Below are 12,122 nucleotides of genomic sequence, written 5' to 3'. Positions count from 1 at the left end.
AACTTTCATCACAAACCTAATTTTATATAACTTTATGTATCAGCAAAACGCACAGCATTGTGTCTTGTTTTTCACCAGCCATTTATTAACTCACTTAATTAACAACTCATTTAAAGTTTTACTGTTATCAAACAGTTGGGTGATAAACACTTTACAACACATAGTTGCAGTGAAGGTACATCTGTCAAACAGGACCTTGTGGAGAGACTGTTAGTAGTCCGTAAAGACCGCCTGTTTAGAGCGGTCACGAACAAAAGGACATTAAAAAAATAAACAATTGAGTTACTAGAAATGTAAAACTAGTAATTTTTCAAACCCAAATCATGCATATAGCTGAAATATTAATTTTAATTAGTTTTTTTACGATATTTTTAATTTAATTTTTAATTAATCATTATTATTATGGTTTCGTAACGAGACTTTTCCTATATATATATATATATATATATATATATATATATATATATATGTATATATATTGATCATTTATATTTTATACGGTCCTCTTAATCTGATATCCAAATAAAAACATTAACACGAAACATTTATCAGGTTAGCCTACTAAACTAGTGCAATATTCTTTCACCAATATAATGCAGGCATTGTTTGGGCAGCTATGACCCTCACAGGTTTTGAGGACCCTTCAGTCCACCATGGCGGCGCCCGGTGGCACTCTGAATTGTGAGGACTTTTTAATGTTTCAGGTAAGAGCTTTTGCTTCGCCATTTTTTTTAACTACAAGGGAATTCTGTCTAATAAAAGCCCGTCTTTGTGAACTTGTTGTTGTTTTATTGATGTGAAGTTTATTAGCGGGGGCCTCCGAACACAGGGTTCATACAGTCTCAGGGTTGACCATGGCTGCTTTGTAAACTTCTCCCTGTTGGATATATAGTGCACTAACTAGGGTGTAGAATCCGTTATTTCATTCCCTATGTAGGACACGTTTATAGGGAATATACAGTCATTTGGGATGTGACCTAGCCCTGTACAGGATGCATATGAGGGGAAGCTGCTGTACATCTTAAACTCTTTCTCAGTTATGTGTACAAGTGACAGCTTTTATTTGCTTATTGTTTTACAAAATGGTTTGTCACGTTAGCTTGAATTCACTCTTTATTTTAGATGGTTATCTGAGTGGATTCTAGCCAATATACAGTATGTAGGTTGACATTGCAGGTTTGACATTTTGGTGCAGTATATTCACCTCAATGAGCAAATTATATAGCACTTAGTTTTTTTCATGACTAAAGAAAAAAAAACTAAAGAAGTGTTAGGGAGCATCTGTGGGTTTTCAGTGGCGATTTAACACATGAAAAAAATAACTTGCATATCTTGTCAGTAGCTTGGTGACATATTTATGGTTAACTAATGATGTTCATGAAGTTCCTGTGTTTCTCTCTTTTAGGAGGTGTTAAAAGCAATGCGGACCTTTGATGACAGGATTGTCCACGCTCTCAACACCACCGTGCCCACGGTGTCCTTCTCAGGAAAAGTGGATGCCACGCAGACCTGCAAAGAGCTCTACGAGTCTGTACGTGTGCTGTGGAACTCAACTGATCAGTGCATATCATTCAGAGCTTAATCAGATTATGTGCATGAGTGAAACACTTGATGACGTGTGTGTGTGTTTTGCATGTCTCTTCCAGCTGATGGAGGCCCATATGAGTAGAGATAAAGCAATAAAGACATGTATTATAGAAACGTCAGAAGTTGTCGGGCGGTTACGTGAAGCGAGGGCGAAGGACAGCGACAACCTGTCAATCATCAAACAACTCAGGAAAGAACAAAACAAGGTAGTGCACTTATTCACTGAGGTTGTTTACATATCTACCAAGGTTGGCTACACATCTACCGAGGTTGTTTACATGTTTACTGAGGTATTGCACTTATCTACTGAGGTTGTATAAATGTCTAATGAGGTTGTTACTTGTCTGCTGAGATTGTGTAGGTTGTGTATATATCTACCAGTGTTTTGTACATGTCTGTGTAGGTTGTGTAGGGTGTTTACATCTCTACTAGGGTTGTGTAGGTTGGGCGTATATCTACCGAGGATGTGTACATATCTCGCAAAGTTGTGTAGTTATCTACTGAGACTGTGTAGTTATTTACTGAGGTCGTGTACATGTATACCAAAGTTGTATACTTATCTGCCAAGGTTGTGTAGTTATCTACTGAGGTTACGTACATGTATACTGAGGTTGCGTACATATTTAGAAAGGTTGTGTACATGTATACTGAGGTTGTGTAGTTATCTACTGAGGTTGTGTACATATTTAGCAAGGTTGTGTACATGTATAATGAGGTTGTGCAGTTTTCTACTGAGGTTGTGTACATGTATACTGAGGTTGTGTACATATCTGCCAAGTTTGTGTAGTTATCTACTGAGGTTTTGTACATACAGTGTATATACCAAGATTGTATACATATTTTCCAAGGTTGTGTAGTTATCTACTGAGGTTGCGTACATATTTAGCAAGGTTGTGGACATGTATGCTGAGGTTGTGGACATGTATGCTGAGGTTGTGGACATGTATGCTGAGGTTGTGGACATGTATTCTGAGGTTGTGCAGTTATCTGCTGAGGTTGTGGACATTTATGCTGAGGTTGTGTAGTTATCTGCTGAGGTTGTGGACATGTATTCTGAGGTTGTGCAGTTATCTGCTGAGGTTGTGGACATTTATGCTGAGGTTGTGTAGTTATCTGCTGAGGTTGTGGACATGTATTCTGAGGTTGTGTAGTTATCTGCTGAGGTTGTGGACATGTATGCTGAGGTTGTGTAGTTATCTGCTGAGGTTGTGGACATGTATTCTGAGGTTGTGTAGTTATCTGCTGAGGTTGTGGACATGTATGCTGAGGTTGTGCAGTTATCTACTGAAGTTGTGTCGTTATCTACCTACTTGCCACTAGGGGGAGACAAACCTCAGCACATGTGTTCCAGCATATTTTACAGAAAAAGGTCACGAACATTGTCAATTTAACATTTCAGTTCTTTTGTTGTACAAATCATACTGTATATTTCAAATTTAAGAAATAACAAATTATTTAAAAAAAATGTATTTCCAAGTTAAAATAGCTGATTCCTGCATCTACTGATTTATCAGTTCCAAAGAAATTGCAGCTAACCTTCCACTTTTAGTTCTGATTGTTTGTGTATTTATTTATTTAGTTTTATCTGTTTTAAAATAGACCTTTGAAATTGTAAGAGTTGAATTGAAATATTATATTGAATTGAAATGTTATAATTTCATGAAGAATGACCGTTCATTTTCTTTTTTTTGCATTTGCTTTTAGTTAAAACTCATGCAGTCTGAACTGAACGTTGAAGAAGTCATCAATGATCGCAGTTTGAAGGTCAGAACGTCTGCATGCTCTTTATCTGTATATCTGTGTGAGCTGTGTCGTATCCTTCACTTTTCACCTGATTCAGAAACTTTATTTATACACCGATCACCCCTCACCTAGATCACTGCCACTCACATTTTTCTGGCCTCCATTTCGAAATACTCAAACTACACTCTCTAGCCACTTTATTAGGAACACCAGTGCCCCTGCTCATTCATGCAATTATCCGATCAGATCCGAATCAAACATCAGAATGGGGAGAATGTGATCTCAGTGACTTTGATCGTGGCATGGTTCTTGATGCCAGACAGAATAACCACTCTTTACAACCATGGTGAGCAGAAAAGCATCTCAGAATGTACAGCACATTGAACCTTGAGGTGGATGGATGGGCTACAGGAGCAGAAGACCACAATAGAAAAGTTTACATGCATGCTTCCTTATTAATTGCTCTATGTATCATATTTTTCCTAGAGCAAGAAGAAAGGAAGTAAACTTTTCTATTTTCATGCATGCAAACTTTTTTTTTTTAGCATCTGGTGTTTACAATAAAACCAGTTTCTACCTCAGACAAGTGTGTATTTATTATTAACTAAGCAAACACTTATAACTATGTATTATTTCTCTTCGGTGTTAGCAGGCCTGCACCAAGAAAGTCTGGCTTTTTTTTTTTTTTTTTTTTTTTTTTAAAATATAAATACATTGACATGTTTACACATGTTGTTAGCTTCTTCTTACTATTCTTGTCAATGCTCTTGGATTGTTTATTGACACTTCTCTTTTCTTTAGAAACATTAATTATTGTATAACAAATTGTATCTCGATTCTCCGCAGGTTTTCAATGAACGATGTCGAATCCACTACATCCCCCCTAAGATCAATTAAACCTCAGTGTCCTTTGGAGAGCTCTACAGTAAACACTGAGACGGCTGTGAATCACAACTGGAGTGACTTTGGATGCTGCTCTGGCAGACCGCTATAAATCCCTCTCATTCTCACTGTTAGTCTGAACTCCTGTGTTTCTACAGTAACATGAGACTTCTGCTCTTCATACAGCTGTTGTACAAAAAGGATTTTTATAAACATTTTTTTTTTCCAGTGGCCAGCGTGTGTTCAGTTCTACTCTCTCTTTACAATTTACATTGCAACCTGAATTACAGGTGAGACGAAGTGAAACTGTGTGGATGTGGAGTTGGGTGGAAATTAAATGGAAAAAAAACACAAAGACGGTACGTTTGATTGGGATCTTAAAGGAATAAAGTCGAAGTCGGACGCCGGCATGATAAGTAAAGGTATTGCAATCCTGGTCATGTTCTCTACAGATAGACCAGCTACAGTTAATCCCAGGCTTAAAGAACAGCACAATTTCTTATATAACAAGTAAGGAATAAAACACTTTCGGGCATGCTGTTATAGCAAAATAATCAATGATGATGTGGTATGAAGTAGCGTTACTGTTACCATCCTGAAGTTGTGACAGCAAACAATACAATTTACTCAAATAACACCTACATTGAAAACAGTGCTTTTCATTCCACTTTTATTATTTACCTTGGCATTTCCAAAACTAGACAAAAAAAAGAATAAACAGTTGGCATATTCCAACCTCCTTATTCCCAGTGAACTCCACCTTATCTGTGTTAAAAAGACAATGGAAACACATCAGTAGTTAAACATTATGGCAATTCATAAATACTTAGTTAATAATGAAATAAATATTAATGAATATGAATATTAAGTTATTTATAAATGATATTTATCATGGTTAGTTTGTTAGTCAGAAGAAGCCCGTTTCTTGTCAGTTCCATAACTAACACAGAATAAATGTGATCAATGACACTAAATAAATATATAAATTACATATAGAATATAAATCCAAACTCAATCCCAAATCCCTGTGTGTATGTGTTATCATAGCCATGAAAATTTTAAACCAAAGAAAGGAAATGTTCAACATTCAGGATTCTACACTATTTCTCAGTCGCTATTTAAATTAAAGCAGATGTGTGATATTGACCATGTTACCATGACCTGTTGTACAAAGGGTCAGATTTTTCCTTCAGTCTTATGCCTTCCATTGAAGCATGTAACCCTTGTGCTAGTCGAAAACTGAAAGCGTCCATAGTTCAGATTTTAAGCATTTTATGAAAATAATATAAGAACAATTTGACACTTAAGCTAGTCACACATAGCGTTGTGTCAATCCATCCTAATGATGTCATTATGATACAGGTGATCAGCTTTACTACACACTACACACTACATACCTGAAAGCAAGGTGTGCAGTATTCCTGTGTAATCAGGGTTGAGAAATGTAGAAAATGTGCCATCAATAAGAGCAAATCTTTATATTAAGTTTGCTGATTTGAGGTTAAAATGTAAAGAAGCATTAAAAGCTTGGGTTACTACAGAAAAAATTACAGAGAAATGTAGAAAATATGGCTGTTTGGATAAGTTATGTAGAAGTTTTGTCATTCTAGCTTATAACCTGCAATAAAACTTGTACTTGATGGATAAATACAAATGAGGGATATACTTCATAAGACACAAAACCAAGTGATAGGTTTGCTTCAAGTGAATAAACTGATAATTGTAAAAAGTATAATTCACTATAAAGCACGACTGCACTATTGTAATGAAATCGTCACTGGTTAGTGAGCGATTTCTGATTCAAATGAAAATTCCACCACCCTTTTAGTAAAGGTCTTAATTATTCCCATTTCTGTCTTTCATTCAGTGGGACAGAAGTTTTCACACCCACCACCTCCTTGCCTCTTCCGTTAGCGTCCATGACTCTGTTAGTCATCTGTCTTGAGCTGGGGTCTATGTAAAACAATACCAATCAGTACTGGTGATTATTCAATCAAGATAAAAATAGTAATGTTTAAATACAGGCTAATTTAAATACAGGCCAAGTAGTTCATGTCTTTTATTCAGAGGCAGGGTTGCCAGGTCTGTAAGTTGGATTTAGGTTTATAAAGTTAACAGTAAATCTTTATACCAAGCTCACACTCAGGCCCTACATCGGACTGTTACACTGGACACTGCTTCCATAAATGGTAAATAAAGAGCTCCTTACAGAAACCTTCACCATATTAACATTTATACAATTTATTTGTTAAACAGCAGTTTTTAAGTTGTCTATTATTATTATTATTATTATTACATGTGGATTGTGTGGAGGTTCTGCCATACATGTCCCTGTGAATTTGTTAGAAATTTAAAAACCTTCTGACCTTCAGATTCAAGAATTCAGCAGCACTGTGGTATAAATAAATACAACCTCAGCCTAGGAACAAATATTTGACAGTGTTAATGGTTGTTGCCATTAAAGTGCATTAAAAAATGTGCAAAATCTGTTCTTTCTGTAGCCACAGACCTACAGAGATACTGACAAGGATAAATAAGAAGATGAATGATGATGATGTGAATAGAAAGTTGGCTTTAGCAAAGATAGGGGAAAAAAATCCAGTTCGATTATCAGAAATTTCATGCTAAACCAAGCTGTTTTATCTGATTGACCAGCATAAGCATACTGAGTATAGCTTGTTGGTAAAGCAGGTGGTGACCAGTTAGAATGATTGAAGCTGTTTTAGTAGGAGACTAAGATGTGGAAAAACCTCAAAATACATCAAACCCATCACAGATTTGCTGCACCTCAGCAGTGGCTTCTTTCACCTCAGAGAGCCCTCCAGATACAGCCATTATTACTGTAGCTGTCAGAAACATGAATTAGACAAAATATAGTATTTAACTTTTCAAAAAGCTCAAAGCAAATCCAAAGTTAACACACTTTTGCTACGTACAAAACTGACACTCCCAAAATCCTAAAATCTACCAATAAACTTGCCAAGTTCTAACACCTCAAACTTCTGTGTTAAATTATACAAAAAAAAAAAAAAACATGATATAATATTATGTTTTATATATTGGTTGTTTAATATATACTGACCATCCACTTTATTAGGAACACCTATACATTCATGCATTTGCCTAATCAGCCAATCGTGTGGCAGTAGTGCAATGCAACTCATGCAGATGCAGGTCAAGTGCTTCAGATAATATTCACATCAAACATCAGAATGAAGAAAAAGTGTGATCTCTGGGACTTTGATCATGACATGGATGTCAGTTGCCTACCAGATGGGCTGGTTTGAGTATTTCAGAAACTGCTGATCTCCTGGGTCTCCTGGATCTCCTGGTGTCACCAGCCTGGGAACAAATATGAAGATAGATGATGATGATGATGAGAAGGACAGAAACCCTGCAGAAAAATAGTTTTATTTTCATGGATTGTTTTTCCTGGTAGATTGGTAGCCAGTGAAGTGCAGCCAAGACTTCACTTTTGTCTTTTCTCACATTGATTTCTCTGTATCTGAAAAGCTGATCAATACTTTTGTCTTTTCTCGCATTGATTATTGCAATGTGCTCCTTGTTGGGGTGTCTAAGTCTACAAGAAATAAACTGCAGTATGTGCAAAATTCAGCAGCTAGAATCCTGACTAGGTCCAGGTCAAGTGATCACATCACTCCTATTTTTGGAGGCCTTGCACTGGCTCCCTTTCAGGTTTCATTTTGATTTTAAAATTCTCCTCCTTACAAGGATTTGAATGGTCCCCAGTATTTGTCTGAGCTTTGAACCCATTACACCCCAAAACGTGATCTCTGCTCCTCCAGTTCTGGTCTTTTAACTGTCCCTCATTCTCGTTTACATATTATGGGTAATAGGGCATTTTCTTCTTGTGCTCCAAAACTATGGCACTCACTAGCATGTGATCTTAGCGAAGCTCAGTCTTTCAGCGCATTTAAATCTTCTCTCAAAACTTATTTCTTTAGGATAGCTTTTCCTTGATGTATCTGTTGTTTTTTTATTATTAAATTATTAGTAGTACTATTATTGTTATTATTATTTTGAATTACATTTAATTATTAACTGTTTTTGATGCATGCTTATATACTTGTTTTATGCTATGTACTTCTATTTCTATTTTCTTTTCCTGTGTAAAACACCTTGAGAGGCTTTTTAAAGGCGCTACTCCAAAATCACCTTTTGAGTGGCATTATAGTCTTAAAAAGTATTATTTTTAAATTGAGATAACCTGCAGACACTCTGGGGTAGGGCTAAACAAATAATATACAGTAAATGGGAATATTATTCTGGCATCACAGGGTTTAGTTGCTTTATTTAATCTAATTATATTTCCACAGAATTCTGACCAAATGAATACATTAAAACAGAGGTCATGTGTCAATGTTTATTTTTACCTTTAATTTTATTACAGGTATTGCATTCTTCAAGATGGACATATAGACACATTATAAACACATCAAATACCAAACACCACTCCATTTGTTCGATCAATTTTAAAAGGAATTGAGAGATTGTAAATGACTGATATTTATCACTGCCTTTTTATTAATTGAAGAAGCAGCTCATTTCTTGTCAGTTCAGGAATTAAGATGGAATAAACAGGTTGTGATTAATGTCACTCAGTTTTAAGCCAGTGACATTCCATATGGAATACAAATTCAAATACAGTTCCTGTTTATGTGTGTTAGTGCAGTTTCGATGGTGTCTCTTTCTTAATGAAGTGTATGTTCAGAAGTATTCGATGGGGTCCTGATGGGCTTTGGGTGTCTGTATTCCATGAAGTGCCAGTTTTTCTCCAGCGTGTGGCAGCGTCTTATAGATACGCAGGTGAACATAGTCATTGCCACCCACATGGACCTGCAAAATACATTTGTCAGTGGCCATCAGGTAGAAGCTATTATTTGAAGTAAAAGGGCTTCAAGTCTATTCAATAGGAGACTGTGAGTGAGTTTGTGTCCTACCTTGATGAAATAGTTCGTTCCAGCTACCACCTGTGTCTTGTAGGATTTAGCAGTGAAGATTTGAAACTTTCTTCCTGCTTTTTGCTCTGCATGAGGCTTCATCTGCGATTTCGAAAGCAGTCATTAGTAATCAAGACTTCCCCTTTTATTCAGGAATCAATTTCTCTGACTTATACACATAACTGTTCTTACTCATAAGTAAGTACGTAAGTAAAATTTATTTATATAGCGCTATTCTAGGCAGTAGTCGCATATATAAAAGTATATATAAAAATATATATAAAAGTAGTCACAGTATATATATATAAAAAAAAGTAAAGCAATATGAACATAAACAAAAGCACATCAGCCAAAATAAGCTAGGTGAAAGCCAGCTTTAAAAAAATGAGTTTTTAAAAGTTTCTTAAAATCTGACTCACAGTGTATCAATCTTATGCTCAAAGGAAGATCATACAAAGGCTAGGCACTGAAACAGCAAACATGCTATCTCCCTTAGTTTTTAATTTAGACGTTGGGGTGATCAACACGTTTTGATCTGATGATCGCAGAGTCCTTGTGGGTCTGTACGGAATCAATAATTCAGCAATATAAGACGGTGCTTGCCCATGCAATGCTTTGTAGGTGATAAGAAAGATTTTAAAATCTATTCTATATTTGATTGGTAGGCAGTGAAGTGCAGCCAAGACTGGAGTAATTCGGGCACAACGAAGACTTTTCAACCGCTTGAAGTCGAGAAACTGTAGATTGACTGAGACGAGTGAACAGCACATTACAATAGTCAAAGCATGATGAAATAAAAACATGTATAATCCTTTCCAGAGCCCGAGGGTTCACAACCGATCAAATTTTTGAAATATTTCTTAACTGATGAAAGCAGGTTTGGATGGCTTTTTTAATATGCAAATCTAATGACACATTAGAATCAAAGACAACACCTAAATTCCTGGAAGCTGTCCTCATTTTACCTTCCAGTGCACCAGTGTATGGCTTTATTGTATGGACAATATGATCTAGTCCAATAACAACAATTTCTGTTCAAAACTGTCATGTGTAGAAGTCATGGCAACTTGGTAATGAGGTTTTATTTAAACAGTTCCATTGCGAAATACAAGCATACTCACTGTTAAAGACATGTGGCTTGTTCTGTTTATAACACTGTTATAAAAACAAAAATGCAGGAAGAAAGAGTGTGAAACTATAAACAGCCATTCCCACACCAGCCTTTATTTTTCCCTCTCTCCTGAAGCTAATAAGACCAAAAAAATCTGCATTTCATGTTACTGAGAAACCATAAAACACAAACTCCTCTGTCCTGAAGACTTTCCCTCGTAGGAAAACTTCCTGACTGTTACAGAGCACTTACACTGGAGACTCCTTCCGAAAATCTTAAATAAATGGCTCCCTATGGAAAACTTCACTATATCAAAGACTAGATGTTTTTCTTTGTTAATTAGCAACACATTTGAATCTGTTTATTATCAGTATTAAATTCTGTAGAACGTCTGCCATACAAATCCCTCTGAATGAGTTGTTAGAAAATGAATCAACACTTTCTGACCATTAAGGTTTGAGAATTAAACAGCACTGTGATATAAAGAAGGGATAACATGCAGTTCGAAAGATGACCTCAAGCAACCAGCCTAGGAACAAATATGAAAATGAATGATGATGGTGATGTAAACAGAAAAAAGGGTTTCTATCTTTGGCAAAGACAGAAACCCTGCAAAAAAAAAAAAAAGTTTTATTATCATGGATTGTTTTTCCTGCTAGTTCAGGCATCAGCACACTGAGCAGAGCTTGTTGGTAAAGCAGGAGGTGACCAGTTAGAATGATTGAAGCTGTTTTAGCAGGAGAACGAGAGATGTGGGGAAAAAACAAAACAAAATACACCAACCTCATCACAGATTTGCTGCACCTCAGCAGTGGCTTCTTTCACCTTGGAGAGCCCTCCACACAAAGCCATTATTACTGTAGCTGTCAGAAACATGAATTAGACAAAACAATTAGTTCAACTTAACTTTACTAAAACTCCAAAGTTAACAGTCACTTTTTCTACACACTAAGCAGATACTCAAAAAGTAGTAGCACCTACCAGTACAGAGCAAAGTCCCAAACTGCAGAAATAATTTAGACATGACTATATAGTTTAGTTTATTTAAATCACGTTTTGCCTCTCTGTGTCCTGTAGTCTTGAGTAAAATAAATGACTCCCTGTGCACTGGTGTTCAAACTGCTGAACTATGTAATTATGTAACTCCATATCTAAAAAGACTAGCATCGATTTGGACAACAGTAAAACTTTCATCTTATCTCTAACCTCATTGCGAAAGTTGCTTCTCAATTACACAATCACCTCACTGTTAACAATCTTTCTGAGCCCGTCAACCCAGTTTCAGTAAACTCCACAGTACAGAAACAGCTTTAGTTAAGGTCACTAATGACTTATTAATTAGCAATTTAATAATAACAGTACTTTTGTCTTTTCTCACATTGATTTCTCTGTATCTGAAAAGCTGATCAATACTTTTGTCTTTTCTCGCATTGATTATTGCAATGTGCTCCTTGTTGGGGTGTCTAAGTCTACAAGAAATAAACTGCAGTATGTGCAAAATTCAGCAGCTAGAATCCTGACTAGGTCCAGGTCAAGTGATCACATCACTCCTATTTTTGGAGGCCTTGCACTGGCTCCCTTTCAGGTTTCATTTTGATTTTAAAATTCTCCTGCTTACATACAAGGATTTGAATGGTCCCCAGTATTTGTCTGAGCTTTGAACCCATTACACCCCAAAACGTGATCTCTGCTCCTCCAGTTCTGGTCTTTTAACTGTCCCTCATTCTCGTTTACATATTATGGGTAATAGGGCATTTTCTTCTTGTGCTCCAAAACTATGGCACTCACTAGCATGTGATTTTAGAGAAGCTCAGTCTTTCAGCGCATTTAAATCTTCT

General features: G+C 36.2%; 2 protein-coding genes and 1 long non-coding RNA gene across 3 annotated transcripts; 1 reads left to right on the top strand and 2 right to left on the bottom strand.

Moving 5' to 3' along the window:
- Window positions 1-594: 594 nt before the first annotated feature.
- mix23 (mitochondrial matrix import factor 23) lies at window positions 595-4,443 on the top strand. Its single transcript, XM_034297896.2, has 5 exons — window positions 595-704; window positions 1,406-1,531; window positions 1,647-1,793; window positions 3,292-3,351; window positions 4,177-4,443. Exons 1-5 carry the CDS (start codon window positions 654-656, stop codon window positions 4,225-4,227), a joined length of 435 nt encoding a protein of 144 aa, XP_034153787.1. The 5' UTR covers window positions 595-653; the 3' UTR covers window positions 4,228-4,443.
- Window positions 4,444-4,844: 401 nt separating this feature from the next.
- LOC128317179 (uncharacterized) lies at window positions 4,845-7,656 on the bottom strand. The gene is made up of 3 exons (XR_008300703.1): window positions 7,483-7,656; window positions 7,000-7,058; window positions 4,845-4,977 (listed from the first exon to the last, which is right to left on the bottom strand). It is a non-coding gene; the product is annotated as an uncharacterized LOC128317179 (long non-coding RNA).
- A 926-nt stretch (window positions 7,657-8,582) lies between these two features.
- LOC113541297 (cystatin-B-like) lies at window positions 8,583-11,424 on the bottom strand. Its single transcript, XM_053228171.1, has 4 exons — window positions 11,266-11,424; window positions 11,068-11,147; window positions 9,174-9,275; window positions 8,583-9,069 (listed from the first exon to the last, which is right to left on the bottom strand). The coding sequence occupies exons 1-4, from the start codon at window positions 11,306-11,308 to the stop codon at window positions 8,941-8,943; spliced, it is 354 nt and encodes a 117-aa protein (XP_053084146.1). The 5' UTR covers window positions 11,309-11,424; the 3' UTR covers window positions 8,583-8,940.
- Window positions 11,425-12,122: the final 698 nt, after the last annotated feature.

Source organism: Pangasianodon hypophthalmus, chromosome 22 (assembly GCF_027358585.1).
Source record: "Pangasianodon hypophthalmus isolate fPanHyp1 chromosome 22, fPanHyp1.pri, whole genome shotgun sequence".
NCBI lineage: Eukaryota > Metazoa > Chordata > Actinopteri > Siluriformes > Pangasiidae > Pangasianodon > Pangasianodon hypophthalmus.
Note: the sequence above shows the minus strand (reverse complement) of the source record. Positions and strands in the feature narration are given on the sequence as shown.